The sequence below is a fragment of the Saccoglossus kowalevskii genome, chromosome 14 (assembly GCF_978046115.1).
Source record: "Saccoglossus kowalevskii chromosome 14, keSacKowa6.1, whole genome shotgun sequence".
In the NCBI taxonomy this organism is placed as follows: Eukaryota; Metazoa; Hemichordata; class Enteropneusta; family Harrimaniidae; genus Saccoglossus; species Saccoglossus kowalevskii.
The window spans coordinates 22,673,507-22,701,420 of NC_140654.1; the positions used below are offsets into that span (position 1 = coordinate 22,673,507).

The 27,914-nt window shown below is 34.4% G+C and overlaps 1 protein-coding gene across 1 annotated transcript in view; it reads left to right on the forward strand.

The window, feature by feature from the left end:
• LOC102808206 (E3 ubiquitin-protein ligase RNF19A-like) overlaps positions 1–27,859 on the forward strand; it is a 37,595-nt gene extending 9,736 nt beyond the window's left edge. Inside the window, exons 2-10 of the mRNA XM_085508043.1 lie at positions 8,368–8,918; positions 9,288–9,481; positions 10,448–10,592; positions 13,015–13,177; positions 13,424–13,538; positions 15,455–15,616; positions 16,149–16,389; positions 17,613–17,695; positions 23,992–27,859. Of these exons, the coding sequence (XP_085364169.1) occupies positions 8,383–8,918; positions 9,288–9,481; positions 10,448–10,592; positions 13,015–13,177; positions 13,424–13,538; positions 15,455–15,616; positions 16,149–16,389; positions 17,613–17,695; positions 23,992–24,428 (2,076 nt within the window). The 5' untranslated portion in view covers positions 8,368–8,382 and the 3' untranslated portion in view covers positions 24,429–27,859. The remainder of the gene's footprint in view (positions 1–8,367; positions 8,919–9,287; positions 9,482–10,447; positions 10,593–13,014; positions 13,178–13,423; positions 13,539–15,454; positions 15,617–16,148; positions 16,390–17,612; positions 17,696–23,991) is intronic.
• Positions 27,860–27,914: the final 55 nt, after the last annotated feature.

Here is a 27,914-nt window from a genome sequence, read left to right on the forward strand (position 1 = left end):
ATTTTAAAAAACGATTTAAGTTTTCAAAGATGATTTGTTTGTGTATTATTTATCCTGTGTTGTGTTGTAATCTTCCATACTGTATAATATATATCATTACATATGACCTGTCTTCTGTTAGTATTTTGACTCCTGTCGAAAGAAGTACCCATTCCCTGTGGCCATTTTGAATATTAATTAATCGTGCATATTAATGATCTCATGAATATTCATACCGTCCAGCACTCTCTGACTGCTGGGGAGAACCCTGTACATGAGTGTAACAGTATAAGTCTAAACTTGACGATCCATACATGTACACTGTGTGTACACTCTTAGTCATTTGAAATGCCAAGATTGAACTTTCTAGAAACAAGGTTATAGATATGTTGATTTATTTCTGACAATATTTAATGTGGTTATCACCTGATAGGTACATGTATCAGGTGATGATATATCCAGTGATGACCTTTTTATCACATAACCTACACTGAGTGTCGTAATCATAATTGCGCTTATAAATCGTATACTATTATAAGCTGATACGGCGTTAAATCTCAGCACGCTTAATGATAGTCAACTGAAATATTCTTCTTCTATTAAAATCTATCGCTATTATTACGAGTTAATATCATTGCACTCCTGCATTATCGCTGCTTGGTTTGTTTTCATCCTTGTAATGTGCCTAACCTGACATTTATCCATGAATATTGTGACATTTAAAGATGTTTCCCACCAAACTGAACAACTGTGAATAATATGCACCACTGTTTTCTTAAATATGCAAATGACATTGTTATATGTAAATAAGCCACCATGCATGATCATTTACTTGAGAGAAAAGCCTATGTGTAATTACTATGCAAATTACTAAGCATATGTTGTCTCCATTATTAGAAGCATTTATTCTTCACATTTTTTATGGCTTTTTGGAAAATCAAATATCAAACTTCAGTGTCAAGGAGCGTGAGCTGTGTTTATTTCAACTTGTGTTTTGAATCTCCTCCACTCATACTCGGTATCTTAATATAAGCCTGTAATATGAGTATAGTTTTGTAACATCTGTTCACCCTTCATTTAATGTCACATAATTCAGGCACCTGGATGCCTGATACACAGTGCATGGAAATAACCTTAATTGTGTCAAACCATTTCAACTGTGTAAATACATCTTCACTCTAGATCCTGGTTATTAATAACTGTTAAAAGCTTAAAATTACTGTAAAACTATTAAATAATTGCATCTTTTTTAATTTCAACCTTATACAAACAGTTTGTGTTGTCTAGGCCATTATTTATTTGTTTTTTTTTTAGGATAATGCAAAAGCATGAAATATAATATGTACCAGGGAAACTATGCAAACTTGCAAAATAAACGACTCAAGAAATAAAATGATTCTTCAGTAAATCAGTATTCTCTGAGAAAACATGCTTCAGCATCAAGACTAATTTGCATACGAAAGAGGTGTTAATTCATATTGATTCGTCTGGTTAATAATGAATTTCATACGACACTGAATGCAACAAATGGTCTGGCGTGTGTTTTTTTTAAAAGTGTTTAGGCAAGAGGCTTTTTGAACTATTATTTCATGGAGGAAAACTGTTTAAGGATTATTTTATAAAAATAAATAGTATTTATCAAAATTTCAGAAAAACCGTACATGTATCATCTTCATCATAACTACACCATATGTATACATGTATAAACAAAACTTTTGTGATATGACGGAACCCCCCTCCCCCCATAAAGACCAATGGTGAGTGGCTCAACAAGGCCATTTTCATTGATGTTTAACCAATTTTGTTAAAAAAAATTAGTTTAATGTCTTTTATCTAGATTCTGTGACCAACAGCGTAAGGTAAAACTATATTGTAAAATTAGGGAAATCGGTGATACGTTATATTGGTAACAAGCATTTTGCAGTTTATTCGTGAGTTTGTAACAATTTGTCTCGTGAAATTAAAGCATTTTACAGTAGTTTTCTTGCATGTCATATTTTGATTTCCAGGTAAAGAAACTCCACTGTTGTCAACATTTATATATTCATTGGCAACCACTGCTCTGTAAATGCCTGAAATACGATCCGTGTGTTTGGATATGTCACAAATTGTATTTTATCCAATAATCAACTAACACTCAGTTCTCGTATTTTCTAAATGTTTCATAAAATTAGGTGATTATCTAACATAGAAAATGAATACTTTCATTTTATGTCCAAGTACCTTGTCCAAAAAATCAAGTAAACTCGTTAATCTATTTAAATACACTGTATATTCAAGTGTTTACTTCCTGTTGATGACAGCTAAACCTTTTTTCGTCATCACTTGTATAAGCAAGTACTGCGTGTAAGGTTGTATGACGTCAATGATGTCACACAAATTGACGCAGTGTATCGGTATATCACGTCAGAAGACGAGAAGTACGGTATATACAATTTGCTATCTGCATAATACATGCGTCTCCTGAGGTGCTTCATCAATAATGTATCGACTCTTACTATGAGTTGAAAACTTGCAAAGACTGACTCAATGTTTACGTTGTATTTATTTATTTATTTATTTATTCATTCATTCATTCGGCAAAACAATTCAATACTTTTTTTTCAAAAAGTGAAATCACAATAATACACACCAACAAACAACTGCTCAAAAAACTGTGTATATTTCCAAAAAAGCATTTAAAAAAAGCTAATTGTTTGCTTGCCTTTGGTTAGTGCAAGTGTCATTGGTATCGATGATAGTACTAGATACTACTGAGCTATAGTATGTGTATATGTGTCGCTTTTGCTAGACTGGGTTACATTTATAGCCAGAAAATTGAAAATGCTTGTTTAAAAATTTTATCAGAATAAAACAGTTGCTAGTCTGTAGTCGTAGACTTGTAGTCTATTTTTTTGGTGATTATTTATGCTTATTTTGTAATTTACAGGTAATTTTTCAATGAAAAATAGACAGGTTTGTAGAAATTTGGCCTACCAAATGAAATGTTATTAGTACATGTATATTGAACCTGAAACGTTAGTATGCTTGATGTTGTTGTTAAAAACCAACAGACATGGCTTCAAATCAACAGCAGCTCGAGATGCACTCACTACAAACTACCATTTTCAAATTGTTGTAGCTGAGCTGAACTGAACTGAACTGCTAAAAAATAAGCAAAAAAATAGTTCTTTCTTTGCAACTTGGAGTACTGCACCATCAACGCTATGGTTGTCCTAGACAAATTGTCATAACATGTATGTATGGCAGAATTTGAAATATTGAAAAAAAGCCAGTCAACAAATAAGCAGCTCTCTGATTGGTCTGACTGTTAGGTGTTAGGGTTAGGTAGCCAATCAAGGACAACCTTGTAAAGTAGCATCACATTTACTCCACTTTTTCCGCATGGCTGTATTTACTTTGTTTAATACAAATTAAACTTGGTAAAAAAAAACGGCTTTCCAATTTACCAAGCCAGGCTTTTAAGGAAATTATTTAATTTCCAACCCAGCCAGAGAACTGTAAAACTTGCTGCTCATCACAAATAGTACATTCTGGTGACCTCCCAATCACATCCTACTCTAGTTTAATCACTTTAAATTGATTTATTTTTTTTGGCAATTTTCACAAACCCTGAACTGTCATCAATGTAAAATTCCTAGTCAGATGCTTCCTACACGATTTCACTTCAATAGTCTACGGCATTTTAGTAGAGGTGTTTTGTCTATAAGTACGTGCAGGCAGACCCTAGTATACCAAAGTTCAATCCCTGTCTGCATGTACCAAAAATATAACATGAAACAAATTCACATACTTTACCTGTTCCATTATATATTAATGACATTTTAAAAGTGAATTTTCGTCACAGCTTATGTTATGAAGAGCGGCATTCTTTACATTTATTGTTATCTTATTGACAAATATTTGAAAAGACGTAATATATTTTCAGTTATACATGTACATGCAAGTGATATGATCACTATAAAATGTATATATATAATCAAAATGCAGAAAAAATACTATTATGTGTACACTGTTTATTCAGTGAAATTCAATACATCTGTTTTTAATTATCCCAAGTAGGTATTTGGATTTACTGAGAAAAAATAAATATTGATACTTGTATATAATTAGTCAACTTACATATACTAACTGAATATTTTTCTGGAAAAATACAAGAAACTTGGGTACATATTAACATGTACAAGTAATTATAGTGATGACAGAGTGTGGGAAACCATAAACTTTAATGTATGCATGATGGTCATTGACCTGTACTGTACTGTACTGTACAGTTGTACATGCATACACGTTGTACAAAGTACATGATAAGAAATTAACATTGAGTTGAAAATTGATTGTCGGTAGTTGGTCATAGCTAGAAAATAGGCAGATACATGTAAAGAAAAAAAAACGAGATGCAGGGTCCAGTCTACAGTGTTATGAACGACCGTGTAGTTCACAATAGCGAAATTGGGTGTTGGACAAACATTTGTAGAGCGTATACATTACCGTTATAGCAAATATCAAAGATTTCAGATGATGTATGTAGGTTGTAATAATAATAGTTCATTACGCAACTGTAATTGGCTGTGGATACAGTGAGCTAAAAATGGTGTAAAATAAAAATAAAAGACATACCGGTACAACTAAAAATGTAAGCGGTCTTATAACTACAAATAAATCAAAAATCGAAAAGTAATAAAAATACAGTAAATAAAAAGTAAAGGTTTTCCCTACCCGGGGGTTTACACAGGCGGTGCTTTGTATATGGTATTTTTTAGATATAGTGAAAGAGCAATGTTATTTTTCATAGTTTTTAAGAACAATTACGTCTTTGTTAACTTCACTGGAGGTAATTTTTCAATAAGATTTTTCTTTTGTTTTCAAAATGTGAGCAGCTCAAAAGAAAATGTTTTTCATCTTCAATATCGCCTTGATCACATTTTTTACAAACTCTTTCTACTGCTGGTAGTTTAGGTTTTCTCCTTCTCCCCAGTTTAATTTCCAATAATACATGCAGCATGCTTTGTGACTTTAAGAGGATGTTTGGATCACTTTTATTTGTCTGTATCTGCAACAGCATGCTTGTTTACCAATACATGATTGAAATGGCATAATGGCCATTTTTTTTTTGATTCAGCGAATTTACTTAAGAGATAGATGCTAAGTTTAAGTTAAAAATTAAGGATTTAAAATTCACTGAAAAGCAACAGCTGAATCCTACAAAGGCAATTGAGATTGTTATATTACAATATTAAAATATCTGTTACAATTTCAATTCTTTGTCAAGGGCTAATTTGTTAAGAAATTAATAGTTGAGATGATTGAGTGATTCAACCATTCAACGAGAAAATAATCAAAAATTCAGATAATTGGTTTTCTACTTTCTATACATGATTATTAAATGGCCACCGCTACCATCTGTAACATTAGGCTTATTTCTTTCATCATCATTATCACATGTACTAGTAATACATATGTGCAATACTGTAGATAAAAACATGTCCGTCTTGAACAAGATTCTGAATTCTTTGAGTTATGGACATCAAGTTATGAACTCTCAAGTTGCAAAACATTTCAGTTACAAAAATGTCCATGCCCATGTTTTTATTGATGTCCGTCTTGTCTTGATTGACTCTAGGATTTTCTGCGAATTGGAATGCATTATTATTAATAATGGTATATTTTTTATATATTCATACAATATGAATTATTGCATGTCCTCAAGGTGATAGCGAGTCTTGGATTGTGTATAAGCCTCAAATTTAGGATTATTTTTATTGAAAAATTTGATTGGAGATATTGATGAAAATATGATTTTGCATTTGGTAATTAGCACACATTGTGAAATAGTACAATGATGAATCTATGTATAAACACATTCAGATGTATGCAATTCATCCAGTGTTTGAAATACTCATAGAAAAACAATTCTGCAGGGATCAATAACACATGCAAAAATTCATCAGCATGCCTATTTATTAGGGAAAAGATATTACACTCAAAGGAATTAAAAAAATACTGTGAATTCATCACTGAAAATAATAGCACAAATGTGAAGTAAAAACACATTTTGCATAGTTTATCTGCCATCAAGTTTCTAATGATATACCCCTTATTTTGTAATGTAAAATACTTTATTTTCACGTGGAATTAATTTTTGCTATTTTTGCTGAAGGAATGATTCATTGAAAAAAACAATTGTCATGCATACTAGATGCCAACAATTTTGACTATGTTGCCTAGTGTTCGATCCATCCCTGCTAGAAAAGCATAAGTTTTCTTCTGTCTACAATCTCGTGCAAAGTGACCTCGTTTGTTACATATATAACAGTTATAGTTACCTTTGTTCTGGTTCACATAGCTTTTTGACGGTGTTGCCTTATCACTCTGCGGTGGCTTGGGCTTATCTACACCTTTCTGATGACTGTGAGATTTGGCCTTAATACTTGTACCTTTAAAATGCCCTGGATGCCAACCCCCATGCGCTTCCACATATCTATCGGCATATTTAGCCATCTCTTTGATGCTAGTAGGCTTTCTCTCTTTCAAAAAAGTAGCATGATCTTTAGTGCAACACTGTACGAATTGTTCCCGAAGTATGATATCCTGTAATTGTTTAAAATCATTTACCTGTTCTATCTCTAACCATCTTTGTAAATAATTGTCGAGCCTTGTGACAAATTTAGTTCCAGTTTCATTTTTCATTGGTCTAATATTTCTAAACTTCTGTCGAAATCCTTCGCCTGTAAGATGGTAAGCAGCCAACACTGCTCTCTTAACCTTGTCATAGTGAGAGGCATCTTCAAGCGACAAAGTAGAATACTCGAATAATGCCTCTCCCTCCAAAAGAGCCCCTAAATTTGTACCCCATTCAGTGACCTTGTCCCAGTTTTGAGCAGTAGCGTACAATTCAAACCTATGGAGATATGCATCAATGTCGTCCCTTTCCTGATTAAAGGGGGGTAGTTTGGGAGCCTTACCTTTATTTAAATAATTTTGGGCATCTACTCTATTCTCTGCCTTAACTTGCTTAGCCTGTTCGATCTGAAGCTGGAGCTCGAGTTGTCTAGCTTTTTCTGTTTCTATTTTTTTTCGAGATTCCAGCTCAAATTGTCTGGCTTTTTCTGTTTCTACTCTTTCCTCAACCCTCCGTTCTCTCTCCTCTGCTCGTTGTTTCCGCAAAGCAATTTGCTCCTTCTCTACCCATGTCTTTAATTCGGGTCCCCTTAAATCAAGCTTTTGACCTAATTCAATTAATTTTTCGAGCTCTAATTGACTGGCAGCCATGCTCACCCAAATGACAAGTGATGACAGTAGACCGAGCTGTACCAATAAAGGACTTTATAGCCGATATAATTTCTGATTAAAATAAAGCTGTAGTCCACGGAGTAGCTAGGTAGTGCCTACATCCCCGTATGTCGACCAAATTACGGGATATTGATATCTGGCAAAAACCACACAAAATAGGACGAGCTCAACTTACCACTCGGCGCCAAATCATCTGTTTCTATGTACCAGACGAGATGTCCAGATAAACTCTTTGCTATGCATGTGGAGTTCGCACTGTAGGGAAATAATCAAGAACAAAGCCTTAACAAACAAATGTATCAATAAATATGATGGTTATGTGGTCAGGATGGATGGGATCAAAACAACTCCCGGACGAGCCCCCATTCAACTCGTCAAAAATCAGTAAAAATAAAATTCACACAAAACACCCAAAAAGTTTCTTTTCAGCGAAAATTAATTCCAGCTAAAATAAAGTATTTCACAGTATTATGGTATAGCATATATGTAATATGTAAATTATGATTTATGAAGCGTTGTTAATTTGACATTGAGTATGACATTTGTTAGCTTTACTGGCAATCCACGTGTTTTCTATCGTATCTATAAAGGGTTTGCACCTGTTAATGTGTCATAGTCATCACATCGCATCTTGTTCGGAATACAGGTCCCATATGAATTCGGACGTGAGCTTAAATGGCTGATAAATCTTCCCTCCCTTGTTTTGTTCTCTCATCACAGCAATTTTACCAATCTTTGCCACTGAATTGCCATGTTTAAACTTTCAAGAAACCAATAGCAGTCACTGATATATTATTTATATTGTAACATGTTGCAAACTAGCCATATTGTATTAATCAAAATTCAGGGCTAAAACTTCACTGAGACATCAATAGCAATTGCCTCAACGCCTAATGAGTTTCCCTGGTGTCCCCATACAGATTTCCCTGTACCCACATGTATACACTTATTAGTAAATTTTGCCTTGAAATCTCGGAAGTCAAGTGCTAGGGAGAACACTGATGCTTCAGTTGTACAATTTCACATTCATGTAGTGCAAGTTCAAAGGTTTATTTATTGGTCAGTGTGTAAATTTCTTTTCTTGTATCTTTTTAGGGAATTATAGTAACCATGGCAGCTGCAGAAATGGAAACATATTCTGCCTGCTCAGTGACCTCCTTGCCTTCAGCGACTCCTAAAAAATCTGTTAAACAAGAGTCTCGTTTCTCAATACGAAGACTGCTGCACAGGCCGAAACGTAAAAAGACGCCAAAGGAAGATGATATGTCCATCGCTGGGAGCATCGGTGGAGGTGAACCTGAAATTGTGCCCAATTTCCAGGTGGAAAAGAAATCTAAGAAGAAATCCCTGAACGGGAAAATGGAATGTCCACTGTGTTTGATGGAAAGACCTAAGGACCAGTTTCCCGATATAATGACGTGCCACCACCGATCATGTCAAGAGTGCCTTCGTCAGTACTTAAAAATTGAAATCACTGAAAGTCGAGTGAACATCGCATGTCCAGAGTGTGCGGAACATTTCCATCCCAATGATATTCGCATGGTAGTCAATGATAGTACCTTGTATGGAAAATATGAAGAGTTCACATTACGTAGATTGTTAGTTACCGACCCTGATGTAAGATGGTGCCCAGCGCCAGATTGTGGGTAAGTTCACTTCACGTATGAGTTTACTTTATGTATTTACTTCATGCCTTCAGAAGTTCACTTCATCCAGCCTTCAGAATATTTTTGGTTCAAGCTATAATCTATTACTGGTAATACCATGTATATATCTGAATTTCTGGTACATGTGATCTCATCTGTTCTGGTATGCCACTTAAGCGTATGTACAATAGGGGATTCTATGACGTCTTGCATTATACAAGAACAGTGTTGACTGAGTGTCTGCTGCAAAAATGATTTGATTTTTAACTTGAATGCCATATTTTATAGTTCAGTTTTGAAATATCGATCTTTCAAAAGAGAAAATAGAACCTGATTATTAATGACAACTGTTTGTATATTTGCACATAGGTATGTTTTGATAGCCTCAGGCTGTGCAAGCTGTCCTAAATTACACTGTGAAAGACCAGGATGTGAAACTGATTTTTGCTACCATTGTAAGCAGTTATGGCATCCGAATCAAACGTGTGACATGGCACGGCAACAACGGTTATCTAAAAACAGAACTTCTATGAGTGCTAGACATAGCATCACTTCCGGGTTAGGTAAGTTGGTTGTCAATTGGAACAGACATGTATTGAATTTGTTCAATCATTGGGTGAATTGATCAGGGATTTGTTTAAACAAGGGAACAGGGGTGCAGCGCCCTCATGCCATGGCCATGCGCCCCCTTACACTGGGGGACAGATCCTCTGGCAACCATAAAATTCTGATTGACCAGGGATCACATGTGGCCACAGTCTTCAACTGTGACCTGTCTGATAGTAATTTTGGCCCCATGGAAGCCATAGAATGCTCTATTTTAACTTGGAATTATCAAAAACTCCACACCCTGGTAGGGAGAAAACTATCTCTCCCACTTCGTGCGCTGCTGAATTGCAGTTCCTCCCTCTTACAGTTTTTTTTTTCTAGAAAAAAATCTAAAAAATAATCTATACTTCTCCTCACAAGATGCTTTATTATGACAAGGTTGGAGTTGAATCTCGTTTTGAAATTTCTGTTGTATTTTGCATTTACATGACGTACATCATACATCATGAACACTAATGTTTGTGTACCATATAATCTTGTTTAATTTATGCACCCAGTTTTCATAGACAGCATGAACAGTGAAAATTACAGAAATTGCAATTTCTGTTATACTCCAAAATCTCGTCCTTCATGCATAAACTTTAATTTCACAATTTTGTTTATTTTTACCTTAAATGTGAAAGTAAAAATTTAACATCTGTCTTGTTTTTCGACAAACTCGATATTATTTGATTTCAATAATGACGAATTGCACTATCAACACACAACACACAACACACACACACACACACACACACACACACACACACACACACACACACACACACACACACACACACACAACACATCACACTCAACACACATCATAAAATGGCCTCAATCAGACTGTCAAGTGCCATCCGGTTAATATTAGTGTGTGAAATTGGAAGTATTTTTTTAAAAATATATATATAACTACATTCTTTTTTTTTAACTAACAGGTGATGACATCAAACCATGTCCACGATGCTCAGCATTTATTGTGAAAATGGATGATGGATCATGTAATCACATGACTTGTGCAGTGTGCGGTGCTGAGTTTTGCTGGCTGTGTATGAAGGAAATATCTGATTTACATTACTTGAGGTAAGAGAATATTTATTCTGATTGCTAAAATCACTATCATTGGTTTTTAACTCTGGCATGTACATTCTATTTGAAGCCACTGGCACGTGAGAAATATGTTTAATATAATAAATGTAGCAGTTGCAAAATATCTGAATCCAAATTACTGTTAAATGACTAATTTTCACTTGGTTTAAATTTTGCTGATTTTTTGATTATTTAAATTCACGATTTTATCATTTAGATAATGTGTTTTATGCTGAATTTTACATATTCACTGGGTTTTAATTTAGCGCATTTTCCAGTCAGTGAAATAAGCAAAATTAAAACCAAGTGAATAATTAATCTCTTTACAGTACTGAATGTTTCTGTAAATTTATTTGTAATTGAGTTTTCAGTATCATCTGAACTGGCCCAGCCGTGGCATTTTTATAATGTTTGTCCTTCTTCTAAATCGTGGTCCAATGCGAAATTAGAATGACTGGTCCATTCTGAGGCGTGTTCATTGCTATTATAATTATTCGTGATATGCATTGACATTTTGGAAAACAGAGTGGAAAGTAGACATGCACTTGCATAAAGGATTCTACGCATCAGGTTATAATTGCTTAGAGCAGATCAGAAGCTGTCCTTTTTATCGGTTGGAAGCTTTACAATTTTTACATGTAACTAGGTTGAATATCTCATTAGATATAATCTTCTTATAATAAGTACCTATGTACCACAGTTTAAAAGTGCATATGCTTGTAACTAGTATTCCATTAGCATAAATAAGTTATAATGTGAGTTTGGCGTATCTGGATGCCATGTCATTTTCCAAATGGAATATCGAACTGTTAAACTTTCAAGATTTAAAATTCAATAGAAAACAGGAGACTAGTTCAGCTTACATGCCGGGCTAACAGTAAAGATAGTCTTGCAGTTAGGCAACATGATACGAGTCTATAGAATCTCTCAGTGTAGCAAAAATGTTTTGCCTTTATGCACCATCATTGACGTGTCAGATAAAGTATGGTGATGTACTTTACTTAAACATTCTCTCCTACACTTAACCATTCACTATTACACTTAACCAATCACTACTACGCTTAACCAATCACTACTACGCTTAACCATTCACTATGACACTTAACCATTCACTACTACACTTAATCAATCACTACCACGCTTAACTATTCACTACTACACTTAACCATTCACTACTATGCTTAACCATTTACTACTACACCTAACCGTTCACAACTACAATTACCCAATCACTACTGACATTAATCATTCACTACTACACTTAACCATTCACTACTAAATTTAACCATTCACTACTAAACTTAACCATTCACTACTAAACTTAATCATTCATTACTACTCAACTACATGTCAAATACTATGGGTGTTAGTGGAATTGTTCTGAGTTGGTTTAGATGTTACTTTACTGACTGGCAACAAAGTGTTCACATACTTATTCATGCCTTTGTTACATCGAGAATTGATTATGCAAACAGTCTACTCTGTGGCGTCACTAATATCAACATAAATAAACTGCAACTTCTACAAAACACAGCTGCTCGTCTGATAAATAAGATCAAAAAACATGATTACATCACTAACATTCCACACAAACTCCACTGGTTGCCCATAAAACAACTTGCATTTAACACTTGTTACACATCATGCTATTCATTATACTGCATCGTCATATATATGTGATCTTGTGACATTAAATAAACCAAAACATAGTCTCCATCCACAAAATCAACTTATGTTACCCAAACAAACAAAAACCATGCTTTTAAAAAAACTGCATCACAACTATGGAACAGTTTGTCACTAGATTTAAAGACGTACACTACAGTAGACTCTTTAAAAAATAAATAGAAAACTCTTTTTTTTTTTACTCAAGCTTACTGTTAACTACTGTTTTGTGAAGTGCTTTTTTTCTGGATATATCCTACTATAAATGCCTATATGATATTATTTATTACTATGTATAAAATATTTACTTTGATATATGATGGAGTCTGTTTCAAATGTTTATTGGAGCTTATAAATACCACTAAAAACCACTCCCACCCTCCAGTTCAGCAAATCTCATTGTTCTCCTGACACTAAGTCTTCAACGCTTTAAGTTGCATGCCTCTTAAAGCTGTTATGCTGTGTCCTCATTTTTTTGTAACTACAATAATACTTGGTTGCCATAGTAGCGGTAGGTTGCCGGTAGTGTGGGTAGTCATTGTTTAATGAAATTAAGTTTGTAATACTTGGCAAAGGTCATTCAGTTTTTCCCTTAAGAAGTTCTTAAATCCTCCCAAAATTGTCTTAAAAGTCCATAGAAAGGTCTAAAATTTTGTGAGCTGGGGGATAGGAAATTTTTTTTTAAACGAAGAATGAGTTGAAGAAGGGATATCTTGGAATGATATTCTGATTGTTTTCTCTTTTCTAACAGCCCATCTGGATGTACCTTCTGGGGTAAGAAGCCATGGAGTCGTAAAAAAAAGATTTTATGGCAGTTAGGAACTTTAGTTGGTGCACCCGTTGGAATAGCCCTAGTTGCTGGCATAGCCATCCCTGCTATGATTATAGGTATTCCTGTGTACGTTGGAAGGAAGGTTAGTGTATGGTGGAGAAATTACATGTTTAGTGTTTCATCTTGCATTGAATAAATGTGAATTTCTATTTCAGAATCGCATTTGTGGTACACACCCACTAGTCTTGTTGTTGACTTTTTTGCGTCAGTACTGTCATAACATGCATCCTAAACAGTTCTGTAAATTGGAAAAATGTGAAAAAATTGATAGCTTCCTTTTCTAGCACAAATAATGAATGTATGTATGTAATACTATTTGTTTTTGTAGATCCACAGCAAGTATGAAGGCAAATCAGTTTCTAAACACAAACGTAATCTAGCAATCACTGGTGGTGTGACTCTATCTGTGATAGTTTCTCCAGTGTTGGCTGCCCTCACAGTTGGTAAGTGTAGTTTATCGAGAGTATCTTTCTTTATCAGTGAGAATGATACCATTTTGAGATAAAATGACACGGGTGTAGTGTTGTCATGTTTGATGCGGGTCTCACATGACGTCAGTTTGATGTAAATAGAGGGTCTCTGGTTGCATTAAAGAGAGCCTGGACATATCTGCAAGTACCAATACCAATAGAACAAAGAGTAAAGTTTATTAGCTCCGCTGTCCACTTTGTCGAGCAGAGCTTATCATATGAGTGATTGTCCGTCGTCGTCGTCCATGTCAATGTTTTACTTTTTCGACTTCTTCTTGAAAACTACAAGCCTGAATGCTTTGATACTTGGTGTATATGTACCTTGGGTAGACCTCTCTTAGGTTTGTTCATTTCATGTTGATATCTTCAATTCTCTAATTTTGGTGAATATTTTTGTCATTTTTGGTAAAAAGTGATATTTTCGACTTCTTGTTAAAAACCGCAAGTGCAATTGCTTTGATATTACATATATAGGTACTACATGTGGACCTCTCTCAGATTTGTTCATTTTGTAATGATATCTTTAATTCTCTAATTTTGGTGAATATTTTTTATCATTTTTGGTAAAAAGTGATATTTTCGACTTCTTGTTAAAAACCGCAAGTCCAATTGCTTTGATACTACATATATAGGTACTACATGTGAACCTCTCTCAGATTTGTTCATTTCGTGATGATATCTTCAATTCTCTAATTTTGGTGAATATTTTTGTAATTTTTGGTAAAAAGTGATATTTTCGATTTCTTGTTAAAAACCACAAGTCCGATTGCTTTGATATTACATATATAGGTACTACATGTGGACCTCTCTCAGATTTGTTCATTTTGTGATGATGTCTTCAATTCTCTAATTTTGGTGAATATTTTTGTAATTTTTGGTAAAAAGTGATATTTTCGACTTCTTGTAAAAAACCAATAGTCTGATTGCTTTGATATTACATATATAGGTACTACATGTGGACCTCTCTCACATTTGTTCATTTTGTGATGGTATCTTCAATTCTCTAATTTTGGTGAATATTTTTGTAATTTTTGGTAAAAAGTGATATTTTCGACTTGTTAAAAACCCAAAGTTCAATTGCTTTGATATTACTATATAGATACTACATGTAGACCTTTCTTAGATTTGTTCATTTCGTGATGATATCTTCAATTCTCTAATTTTGGTGAGTATTTTGGTCATTTTTGGTAGAAAGTGATATTTTCGACTTCTTGTTAAAAACTGTAAGTTCGATTGCTTTGATACTATACATATTGTTCATTTTCTAATGATGTCTTCAGTTCTTTAATTGAAATGTGCATTGCTAACAGCGGAGCTATCTCAGCCGATAGGCTGCTTGTTAATTATGTACATCCCAATTGGTTGGTAAACTTGCAGACAGGAGAGCTGCCAAATGTGATTTACAGTGGTAGTTAGCCAAATGTAGGAGTGTACACTTGCGCATGGGGGGGGGGGGCTTACACTGATGACTGCTAATTTAATGCAGCCAGAGCCTTTTGTTGAGATGAGCGATTATAGTTTTACTGCCTGACTGCAAGATCCTGCATTCTGCATGAAAAGGAACGTAAAAAAAACAGGGCAAAGGTCATAGCATAGCAGTGGTGTAAAAGATTCTGTGGGATTTAGCAAAGTTTAGCAAACTTTCATGCTTAAGGATGTGCTATATACTGAGTGATAACAGACAATTGTATCTGGACGTCATATTCCTCGTTGAAAGATCCACATTTCAACACTGAGCTATAAAATAAGAAATTCAAGTTCAATTTTTGCGACAAACGTTGAGTCCACGTTTTTCACGCAATACACAAGATCTCGCAGTAAACAGAAAATCATATATCAATACTAATAGTAAAAAGTCAAACGCTAAGTTTTCTACTTTTATTCTACAGGAATCGGTGTACCAATCATGTTAGCGTATGTCTATGGGGTTGTACCAATTTCACTCTGCCGCAGCGGTGGATGCGGAGTGACTACAAGTGATGGTGGTGGTGTAAGAATCGAATTTGATGACGAGACTGATGTTACCGTTGGAATCACTGGAATATTTACAGGTGAAATAATTTTCTTATGAAAAAAAAATGATGTAACTTAATGATATTTGTGTACGGCAAGGTACCTCATTTATGTGGAGTTTATTAAAAGCACACCATTTATGTAGAGTTCATTAAAGGCACATTGTTCGTGTGTGAAGTGAAAAGAATTTTTGAAAAATTCAATAACAAAAAACATCAAGTTTTTAACGGAAATTCTATGAAAATTTAAGTAGACCTGTGTGCATCAATTTTAAAAAACAAATTGACCAGAATCATTTTTTAGCCTCCATATATTGTATAATATTGCTGTTTTAAGACAACACTTTAAAAAAAGACCACACACCTTTAGAGGTCTCAAATGAAACCTACCATATTTCCTGTTAATAATAGTATTTAAATGACCATTGGGATCAAAATGAGTTATATTTTATTCGTATGTACCTAAAATACAGTTTTTGATTCATGTGAGCTTAATAGAACAAATACGATACTAGCATAGATTATGTACTCGTTTCATATCTAAACCCTTCTTATCTTCTTACATATACAGGTGATGCCAGTGCTGCAGAGGTGAACTCGGCTGTAGTCAACCCCAGTATTGGCGAGGCTAGTGTGGGTGGTCTAACCGGAGGCCTCAGTGCTAGTGGAAGTCACATTGATAGGGCTGGTGTTATACGTGACAGCGATGCAGTCAGTGATAACGCCAGCACCAGAGCCATTGCTGGTGCTAGTATTACTGGTAGTCTTTCTGGAAGTGTTGTGGCTGGTCCATCAGGTATCGGTCAGAACAGGTGAGTTCTTGTCATCTGTTTTAGAAATATTTATTGGTTTGATTGTTTTTTGCTCTGAGGTGCTGATTGATTTACATACTTAAAATATTGAATTGACTTTATAGACGTAAATGGTCAAAGATCTCATTCAGAGCGAGAGAGCTGCAAGACTTGTTTTTTGTCTCTCAAATTGTGTTCCATTCTCTGCTGCCATTGTGTTCTCTGTTCCTAATGTCATGAATGCACTCATAGTTAAGAATGGAACGCTATTTAATGGACAAAAATAAGTCTCTTGGCTTTCCCGGCAACTGTTTGAAATGTCCACCACGAATGTAATAGCTAACTCAATGCTGTTGGATTGCTGCTTTCTGTGATGCAGTTTGACTGCTGCTTTCTGTGATGCAGTTGGACTGCTGCTTTCTGTGATGCAGTTGGACTGCTGCTTTCTGTGATGCAGTTGAACTGCTGCTTTCTGTGATGCAGTTGGACTGCTGCTTTCTGTGATGCAGTTGGATCATTGCTTTCTGTGATGCAGTTGGATTGGTGCTTTCTGTGATGCAGTTGGATCGCTGCTTTCTGTGATGCAGCTGGACTGCTGATTTCTGTGATGCTGTTGGACTGCTGATTTCTGTGATGCAGTTGGATCGCTGCTTTCTGTGATGCAGCTGGATTGCTGCTTTCTGTGATGCTGTTGGACTGCTGATTTCTGTGATGCAGTTGGATCACTGCTTTCTGTGATGCTGTTGGATTGCCGCTTTCTGTGATGCAGTTGGACTGTTGCTTTTATGTGATGCAGTTGGACTGTTGCTTTTATGTGATGCAGTTGGACTGCTGCTTTCTGTGATGCAGTTGGACTGCTGCTTTCTGTGATGCAGTTGGACTGCTGCTTTCTTAGATGCAGTTGGACTGCTGCTTTCTGTGATGCAGTTGGATCATTGCTTTCTGTGATGCTGTTGGATTGCCGCTTTCTGTGATGCAGTTGGATTGCCGCTTTCTGTGATGCAGTTGGATCGCTGCTTTCTGTGATGCAGTTGGATCGCTGCTTTCTGTGATGCAGTTGTATCGCTGCTTTCTGTGATGCAGTTGTATTGCTGCTTTCTGTGATACAGTTTTGTCAGCTGAAGAGAAATAATGCATATCCAAGTTTAACGTGACACTGTATGACTTTCATCACTTTATCAATCACATATCAATCTATTTGAGTTACCTGTAAATCAACTTTATTTTTCTTTTCTTTTGTTCAGGATGGAAGCCCACATTGATAACAATCGTAACAGCATGAGCAGTGAATGTGCCTCACTTGGTGATAACACAAGTACAACTACTGGTAGGTGGGGATTGAGACGGAAGAGACGCAAACGTAGACAGCATGTTCCTTCTCCCCATCCTGTTTAAAACCACCTTCACCAATCCATGCACTGCTCTGTTATGCACTCTGTGTTCTGTGCAATAACTACAATGCTCTTTTGTATGATTTGTCGCTTTTGATGAGGAAATAAAGAACTAATTGCAGTTAAAGACTCTCCCGCTTTGTATCTATGTCATTAACTTATGTATTTTTTTGTGTAATATTCAGTTTCTATAATATGCATGAAGTTTCTCCTTTTTTGCACGATGTAAAAGTTGTACCATCACAATTCCCTGACATGCTGTACTTCCCTAATTTTATCTTCATCCTAATCTCAGTAAAGTTTGCTTTTTTAAATCTCTTATGCTTGTCTGGAACCCCAAAAAACTCCCTAGCATACCATCCTTCATGTACCTTGACTCCCTAGCCTTTTAATATCCCAACTTGGGACCCCTTTTTATGCTTGGCCTGGTTTAAGATCATACTACACTTCACAAAGGATATTTTTTTATAAATTATATGATCAATTTTTTAATTACCGGTAATATCAAATTAATATCAAGGATTGATTGTAAACAATTTTGACAATTCACATATTTGCATTTGCATCTACTTTTGTAGCAAAATAAACTGCAACCCTAGCATAAATACTTCTAGGAAAGATTTTTCATACAGATACCAGCAGTGGGTTTGAAGAAAACCGTTCTAAATCTTTATAGATTGAACAATTAGTATTTGGAATTGAAAACAATTCCAATTCACAAAGTATCATAAGGCATAGCAGCAATGTCCAAATGGTTATCTACTGGGTTTTTAAGAATCAAAACAAAATCAAGTTTTTTGGTGAAATGAAAGTGAAGTGTGCTGTCATGTTTTAGTTAGTTGAAAAAGTTTCATCTACCATATTTTCTCTGTTAGTAGTGCTTGCCCTTGCGTCGATGGTCAAAATGGGTCACAGGTTAATGTTGCAGTCTGAAAGCATTCATAGAGTATTATTGGATGAGGGATCATTAGTGGGAAAACAATAGGATTCACCACTACATGTATTATGTCTTGTTTTGAATTATTACCTTGTGGTTATTCAGAACAGAAACGAATTTTTGTGAATTTGTATGTGTTTGAACACTAATTCAAAAGTGTTAGCAAAATAATACATATTTGAGCCCACAATCAAATAGAAGGCCGAAATGCTCGCCAGCGAGTGTTTATTGTGCGAATTGTGGGAAATATAAAATAAACCTTCAAATTGAAATGTTTTCACTGTGTCTGATATAATTACCAATTTAATAAAAAAAAATAAAGAGAACTTACAAAGTAATTTATGTAGTTGACTTTAAATTATTTCTGTTCCAAATTACTGTTACCTGGTAGTATTGATTTAAAAAAAAAATAGAATCCTGTTGAATCCTACCCCCCCCCCCCCCCCAATATACTTTTTAAACCCTAATAAATCCCTATGAATACTCTAAGAGGGCAACTTTAAAAGATAAAAATTGATTGTGAACTTTTTTGGAGATGCCTTCCAATAGAGCAAGTACGGTCGTGTGAGAATTTGTCAACTTCATTGTGATGGTACATTTGTCTGGATAAATTGTAATATCCTTTTTACTATTGTTTGTATATATTATGTAAATCCTGCACTTTTCCAGTTTTCTTAGTCTTTAATGTTGCCACCTTCTGCACCTAATTCATTTTAACAATGTATAGTCCTACCTTTGTTTCTTTACCAAGTTGCTGTGTTGTTGTAAAACCACCATTATTAACCCTTTATCGCATTGCTTTATATAAAAGAAATGATAAACTAATATTATAACATGTTATTACTTTTTTTAAGCATAAATTGTAATATAAAACTATATTTATGAGGGGGTTTGGAGCTGAAACATTTAAAACTAGTTTACTGGACTAATGGTGATTACATGCAACCTTGTAGTGCCTAATTTTTCCCTGCTCAAAATTGAGTAAATTTCTCATTTTTTAGAATTTTTACAGAATTCAATCTTAATTTTGGACCCAAAATACCACATTGCTTCCAGTTTTCAATAAAAATAAAATAAAATTTTCGTCAACATTTTCTGTGGAAAAAACAAACAGCCTATACCAATAATTAAAACTATTATGTGGCTGGAGTTGACGGTGGTGCTCAGGGGTTTGAGGTAACAAGATATCAAGGTGTAATAATACTGTAATTGAATAACTCTTAAGAAGAAATAAGAAATATATTTATAAACTTGAATAAAGATAATAAATGACGTCCACTGTGATTTGCTGTCCGTCATACATTTGACAGTGGAAGTAAAACAAAACTAAAACACTCGTGTTGTTCTTTTTCACTGGGAAGAGACAATGAAACAAACATCTTAACATGTTTATAATAAATGGACATGGACAGCAATAAAGCTGAAATCTACTGTGGATACACAGAAAAGTGTACATACAAAAGACTTGTCTGTTTGGTTGCCTAGGATGGGACTGTACTTTATGCATAGACTTTACTGTTGTTTTTTTTGACTGGTTGATTGACATTTATTCACTTCAGAGCAGATTGATTCTGTTTTGTTGACAAGCACATTACCTTTGAAAGTTTAAAAGAACTGACAATGTGACAACCATCACTTCAAGTCCAATATCTTTTTTTTTTTAAATGTCTCTATATAACATACTATGACCAATTGTATAAAAATCACACATACAAAGCACATCATGAGATGTGCGCAATACTGTAAATTACCCAGAATTTTTCACTGGCTTACAGTTTTGAACCTGCTGTATTTGTTTTTCAAAAGTATGTTTTGCAATGAATGATCAAAAGACAATTTATACGGTTGCTACGGCTACGAATGCCAGTCTTTAAGGGACACCAACCACCAACTTAATTACTTACCTGATAGGTAATATGCATATTTCCTTCAACGACACAACCAGGTTCTGGGGATTTCCTTAGTTATCTATATACTGTAAAATACTTCATTTTCGCTTGGAATTTATTTTCGCTGAAGGGATGATTCTGTGAAAATAAAATCCAGCGAATATACTTTTTTCCTTATATTCCACATTAAACTCATGAAAAATCAGTGACAATAAATTCCAAGCAATCGGAATTTTTTTGCGTTGTTTTAATGGTGTATCTATCGCAATTGAAATATTTTTCGAGTAATTTTAGTGTATTTCAGCTGGTGTTGCTGGGAAGTTTTCATGGAGAAAAATATATTTGAGAAAGATTTCATGTTGTATGGAAGTGCTCAAGAAATATATTTATGACTTGAAAGTTCAATCAGTAAGAGGGCGCCAGCCGAGAGTGTCAGGGTACTGCGCCCCTGTTCCCCGGTTAAAAAAAAAATTTCAAATGAGTACTGTGAAGAAATTAAAAGGGATACTACAATTTTCTTTTCTTGGAAAATGTAGAATAAAACATGAGAAATATAACAGTGCAATGTAAAACAACATTCTGGTGGAAATGCTGAAATAGACATTAAAATAAAAGTTACTGTAAAATTACTAATTTTCACTGTGTTTAAATTTTACTGGTTTAGCATTTCAGCCATATTTAGTGTGTTTTAAATTCATGGTTTTATCATTTAGATAATGTGTTCTATGCTTAATTTTACATATTCACTATGTTTTAATTTTGCTTATTTCACTGACTGGAAAATGCGCTAAATTAAAACCCAGTGAATATGTAAAATTAAGCATAGAACACATTATCTAAATGATAAAACCATGAATTTAAAACACACTAAATATGGCTGAAATGCTAAACCAGTAAAATTTTAATACAGTGAAAATTAGTAATTTTACAGAAACTTTTTTTTAATGTCTATTTCAGCATTTCCACCAGAATGTTGTTTTACATTCAGATAGTGAAATCTTTAGAATGGATAAATTTAATAAAAATCACTGATTTTCCATGTATACCACATTTACAATCTCTGAAAAAAGTGAAAGGATCTGATGAGTGCCTGAGTAGTTTGATTAATCAGTTTGATGTCAGATGTACACTAATTTGCATATCAATAGATGATATGGTGCTTTGAATATTTAATTGATCATGAAATCTTCTGTGACCATTATTTTGGTGTTCAGTATTATGTAGATGACTATTAAGCATCTAAAGATGTTCTAAAATTATTTCATACTTGACTGTGATATATTGATTAAAAAAATGAAAATATGCAAATTGAGTCATCATGACATAGCATGTTGTTAATTTTGACCACTGTTTTTAAGTATCTTCAATTTATGATTTTTCATTGAAAAATAAGATATACCTAGGGGTTCTATAAAATCAAAAAAGCTCTTTCTTAATTAACAGCCAAGCTCTTTTTCATCGGATCCTTTTAATAAGAGTGATGCAACATCCTGAAGTTTAGTTATTACATATCTTGAAAGATTTTAAGATTATAGTATAACAACATTTCACAATATTTTATGCCAGTTGATCCAAAATTATCAAACCAATTAGGTAAACTGCTGCATACTAACTTTGGTTTGAAAAATGATGCCACCCAGTGGGTTAATAAAGACTCCCTAGTTCTCTGCTAAAAAATTCCTGACCTCAACAAATTTGTCTTGTGACATTACATGTATTTGGAAAATTTACTTGAAATGAAACCCCTTTTTAATTTTTAGTAACTTTGCAAAAAAACAATCTGAAAGTTATCATGGCATTTGTGAGTTATGTTTGAAATCTAACGTATTTCATTGCTTATTGACCAAGTTATTGTCATCACTATGATAAATTCTGTTATGCATGGCTATTTCGTTTCTGCGTTGGGTGTGTATTTAAAAGCGGGTTCGTCGTCGCCTGCACACACGCAGGAACTGAGTCCCAAGCGCAACTCGTGCTAAACCACGAAGGCTCATGTGTAGACGCTTGTTAGTAAACAATGACAGGCTACGACCATTTAAAGTATGCGCAGATGACCCTTCCACTTTAAACATAACTAACCTTCAAAGTTTGAAGTTGACTGAAATGCATTGGCAATACAAGTACAGTACTTTTATATACAGTAATTCTGAGGGGTGGGACAAATGGCTGTACAGAAATCAATCCAAGAGTCTGGTGTGCATCTTAGACTAACATTAATGGAATTTGCTTCACATTGAATATTGGTTTTGTGATTTGGTTCATCTTCGATTGTGAAACAAAGCATCATGCCTGCGATTTGGTGAATCTAAGGAAATGCTTGGTACTTTCCAGCTATTAGCAAGTCACTTCTGATGTGGATTTCTTATGACTACCATAACTATGTATTTATTTTACCACGCTAATTATTGTAAAAGCATTAAAGCGAGAAGGTCATCACCTGCACACACACACTGAGTCCCAAGCGATGATAACACGTGCTAAAAATGCAGAGGCTCATGGGTAGATGCTTGTTTGTAAACAATAAACGCGCTATGGCCATCTGACACCGGTGCAGGTGATGACTCCCTCGCTTTAATTTTTAATGACTATTTAATTCCACTTTTTTATATTTTCAGCGTTGTTACTAGGTTCAGGAATTTGACAGTGAAACACTAAATTCTATTGCTATTGTACATGTTTGCATGAATTTAATTTAGGGAATTCCACTCAACAGTGAAATTAAAAAGGTAGTGAATAATTAAATCATTGACAGTACTTCATTATGTGAATAATTTTTCATGAAATTCAAACCTGATACCATAGGATTGTTGCTTTTCACTCAAAAGCAATCAACTTACTGATATATGTCAAATTTAGTACAAGATACGTTAAGCTAATTTAAGTTAGGAAATTATCTTGCAAGTCGAAAGGAAGTAATTATGTCACAAATTATTTTCCTTCCTAACAAAATTGTTTAACCTTTACACCATCAGTTCTCTTTTCTCAGAAATTCACAAAATAGTCTCATTTATAGTCTGCACTTTCCTTCAGAAGATTGGGATAAAATAAGCCAAATTTTTTGAGTGAAACCTGAAAATTCACTCAAATTTTGTCTGTTGGCTCCAAAATCAGGGTTCATTTCCAGAAATATTGAAGAATATAAGAAAAAAAATGCTAAAAAATTTCAGCACCAAATTCTGGTGGTGAATAGTCTGCACTTCCCTTCAGACGATTGAGAAAAAAACAGACAAATTTTTTGAGTGAAACCTGAAAATTTACTCAAATTTTGTCTGTTGGATCCAAAATTAGGGTTCATTTCCAGAAATATTGAAGAATATAAGAAAAAAAGGGCAGAAAAATTTGAGCAAGAAAGTCTGGTGGTGAAAACTCTCAAGCAAATACTGTAACTTCACTTTTTTCTTTTCAGGTGCTAGTAGTCAAGGAAACATTGTGCCTACTCCATTAGAAGTTAACGTTGATGTTGTAAGCAAATCTCGACATAGCAGTGGGACTAGTAGCGTGGTAGAACCCCAACACCACAATATAGAAGAAAATAAACTACAGGAGGAACGCCAAAACAGTGTGGAATCTACAGGCAGCAAGGAAACAAGAGTACATACAAACAGATTATTTAAGAAAACTAGTTTCTCAAGAAAAGGAAATGTAACGATTAATGAGCACGTAATCGAAGGCTCGCTGAGAAAGCCGTGTGGGGACAGTACGTCGATACGTAGTTTCAGCGATAGCAGCACAACTGGTAGTAATTCACTCACGGAGGTTGAAAACGATCGCCCACAAAGTGCCATGCAACCTAACAGTAAATCGAAGAAAAATAAACTAAATGCTTCTAAAGATAAAAAATAAATACTTCAAATTAACACCTGCCTGGAGTATGCTTAATGTACCAATGGATTTACATGCCTTCACTTTCACACAAATTCGATGCATGGGTTATTAGAACATCGCCGTCCAGTACTGCTTGTATTGATTGTTGTATGAACTGTTGCTACGCGGTGAATTTGTTGTTCAAGATGGCGGTGTATTCGCTTGTATGTTGTTAACTCTTGATGGCAGTGATTGTTTTAATGTCATGTTGAGCGGCATGTTATAAAAATATTACATCCAAAATATGGGCGTTAATATTCACCATCGCTCAAAGAACATATTTACCCGTTTGTGTGTTGGGTTTAATGTTCTTCTTTCTTGGGCACAAATGTTAATACATGTATAGTGTTGTCATTTTCATGAAAGTAATTCCTTAGAGGAAGTTGGTGAGGAGGAGGGGGCGGGTGATATTTGATTTGATGGCTGTGCCTGACTGAGCATGATTGCTCTTATTAATATTAATTTTTTTTGTGAGCTTATAAAAAATATATATTTTTGTTGCTTTTGAAGTCTTTTTAGGACAGTTGACTGTTTCATGTTTGTGGATAAAGATACCGGTATTTAGCAATTGACAAAGTCCCATTTATAAAATGGCAGCTTCTGTACCCATGTATACCTCAGTGATGATTTACTGCTGGAGAGTTCCACCAAATATATTTCTTGACCCGGGCATATGTGATTACTGCCAGAGATTTGAAATATATCTTGCATGTTGTTTGTATGCAAATTTTGTTCACGTGATTGTGTTCTATTGGACGCAAATGACCGTTGTGTGCATCTTCTTGATATTGAAATTTTGCGATTTCAGGATTTTATGGCAGTTACCAAAACAGGATTTCACAAAAGTCACTAACACCAACTCACAAAATCATATTACCAATTAATACATGCACTTAAATCGTTTGAGTCGTCGTGCAACGCATGTTTGATATAGAACCCATAATGTACATAACATGGTTTGTTTACATGAAATTCAAATGATCGAAGCACTTCAATTCAATTCCTTTGAACATGTAGAATATAACTCGCAGCTTATTTTGCAATTCAATAAATTTCAAAACCCAGTGAATGTGCTCAAAATATCAAAAACACTGAAATTAAACACGGCATACAGTATTTGTGACAACTCAGATTGGCACTTAACTTTAGCGGTAATCACTCATGCCTGCCAGCCAGCATCAGAGTAAAACAAAACATTGTAGTATTCAACAATACACATGAGATCAATGCAATCGTTGACAAACAACAACCCTTATCATTATCCACCCTTGATTCTATTTACTACTGATAACACAAGTGGTGCAGTTTTTTTCGTTTTTTTACAATATTTTAGGCAGAAACCAAAGAAAAAAAGTTGTGAGCAGCACCTTTTGAATCAATTCATGAACTGCCCAGCCACACATCATTTTTTTTGCCTAACCTGGCATGTACAACAATTAATTTTTCAATTGCACACACCTAAAATTAATTATGTTGAAAACTAAGACAGCTGGTCACTATGGTTACCAGAATTTTGATATCTTTCGTTTTTTATTGACTATATTTTTTACAGTTGTATTGTGCATCATTTAAAGGTCCTATATATGTATCCACAGAACGAATATTTGAAATATTCTCCACCCAACACCCTTAGATTAGTATTATACATATAGGTATTGAACCATGTTATTTGCTTTTCCTGATTATTAATTTCAAGGTAATCAAAATACTTTGCTGTGCGATTGATTCGCCAATGTGCCAAAAAACCAAGATATGTCTATCTTTGAAGATATGAAACATATAAATGATAGTCTTGGTCAAAACAAAACTTTTGTTGCATTGCTTGTATATATTTTGTTGTTGTGATTGTCCAGTTTGTGAGCTTTTTTTTTTCACAGTGCCTCTCAGCTTACGATGAATACAGTTTCTTCCCAAAATACGAAGATTCGTTTGTCCCTTGGGTCTGATTTGGTCTGTGACCAAAGTGAGCTTCAACCAAGCAAAATATCTTTAATATTTGAAGTTTTTATAACAAACTTAATATATATGTCTATCTACCAAATGTTGTGGAATTGTTTACACGTTTATTTTACTTTTTTTCTAGAAATTTGGTAAGATCACTTTCGTGTTTCCTTAGTGATTTGGGCCATTGTAATTTTTTGCCGAAACAGTTATCCAGTTATTTGTTTTGCAATTTTCATCAGTAGTTATCATCTTGAAATTTTCAAAAATATATTTTCTCTATTATTGAGTGCATTTCTAATAGAAACATGCATGGCCGAAAACTTTATCGTATGCTACATCATTACAATAGAACTTCTCAATTGTGCATGCAAACACAGTACCATAATTTCAGGTGGTGAATGCATGACTAAGAGTTCGTTGAACTTTAAACTCAACCAAAACTGCATTCTTGAGGTTGCATGTTGGAGATGTGCTTCTAATACAGCAAATATAAATGATCTTTTCTTTACTTGAATCAATACAGTATAAAATTAAGAGACTCTGCATGAATTGGCCGATGAAATCTTGTCAAGAGCGTCATCCACGAGACTTGTTTTTGCAATTCAAATCATGTTCCATTCTTTCCTGTCATCGCGTGCAACGTTTCGAATAAAAGTGGATGCGATGACGCAGAGAGGGAACATTATTTGAAGGGTAAAAAAAAAGTCCTGTGGCCGTCACACTTGGCATGATTTTGACGGCTTTTTACGTCAAAGGGGTATTCTCATTTCACTGGAATTCATTTTAACAAAATCATTAGAACTTTATGTATTTAATCTGTTTTGTTTTAAGCAGACGTCAGTTGATTACAAATATGATGTGAAATTTACATCCATTCTCTTGCACTCCTGCGCACTCGGTGAAAGTCTTTCTGTGTCTCAAAATTGGAAGCATGTGTGCTTACATGCATAATTTTCATAAAATTGTTTTATAAGTGAAATAATATGGTGTTTCATTGAATCATTTCTGTCATCAGCTGTTAAGACAATTTTTTTATCGTAACAAATAAGACTAAATTTGGTCTTATGGGTGCTTCGTGCAATCTGTACAGGTGACTTTTTTTTACCTGTGATAAAAATACAAAAAAAAACTTGTAGTCTGATTTACTTTACGTTTATAATTTTTCTCTGAATTTACTTTTACTTTTGCTTATACATGTTTTTTTTCTTCTGTACTGGTAATTGTACAATAACTTAAAATATGATGCCTTCGATGGTGTTTTTTTTTCTAAAATTATTTTGTTTTAAATTTAATGTTTACTGTGGTTATTTTGAAACTTTTCGGTGTTCTTAACAGCGAACTTCCAGTCGCATGATTCCCTTCAGTGTAAAAGCATTTACAGTGAAACAAAAGTGGGGGTCAGGGTTTAATGTGTTATTCTGTTGTACAATATCTGTGTTAACAATTAATAAATATTATCTATTGCATTATTCTAGTCATTTGTTCAGCTGCATACTCTGGCAAAATACAGTAAAACATGTC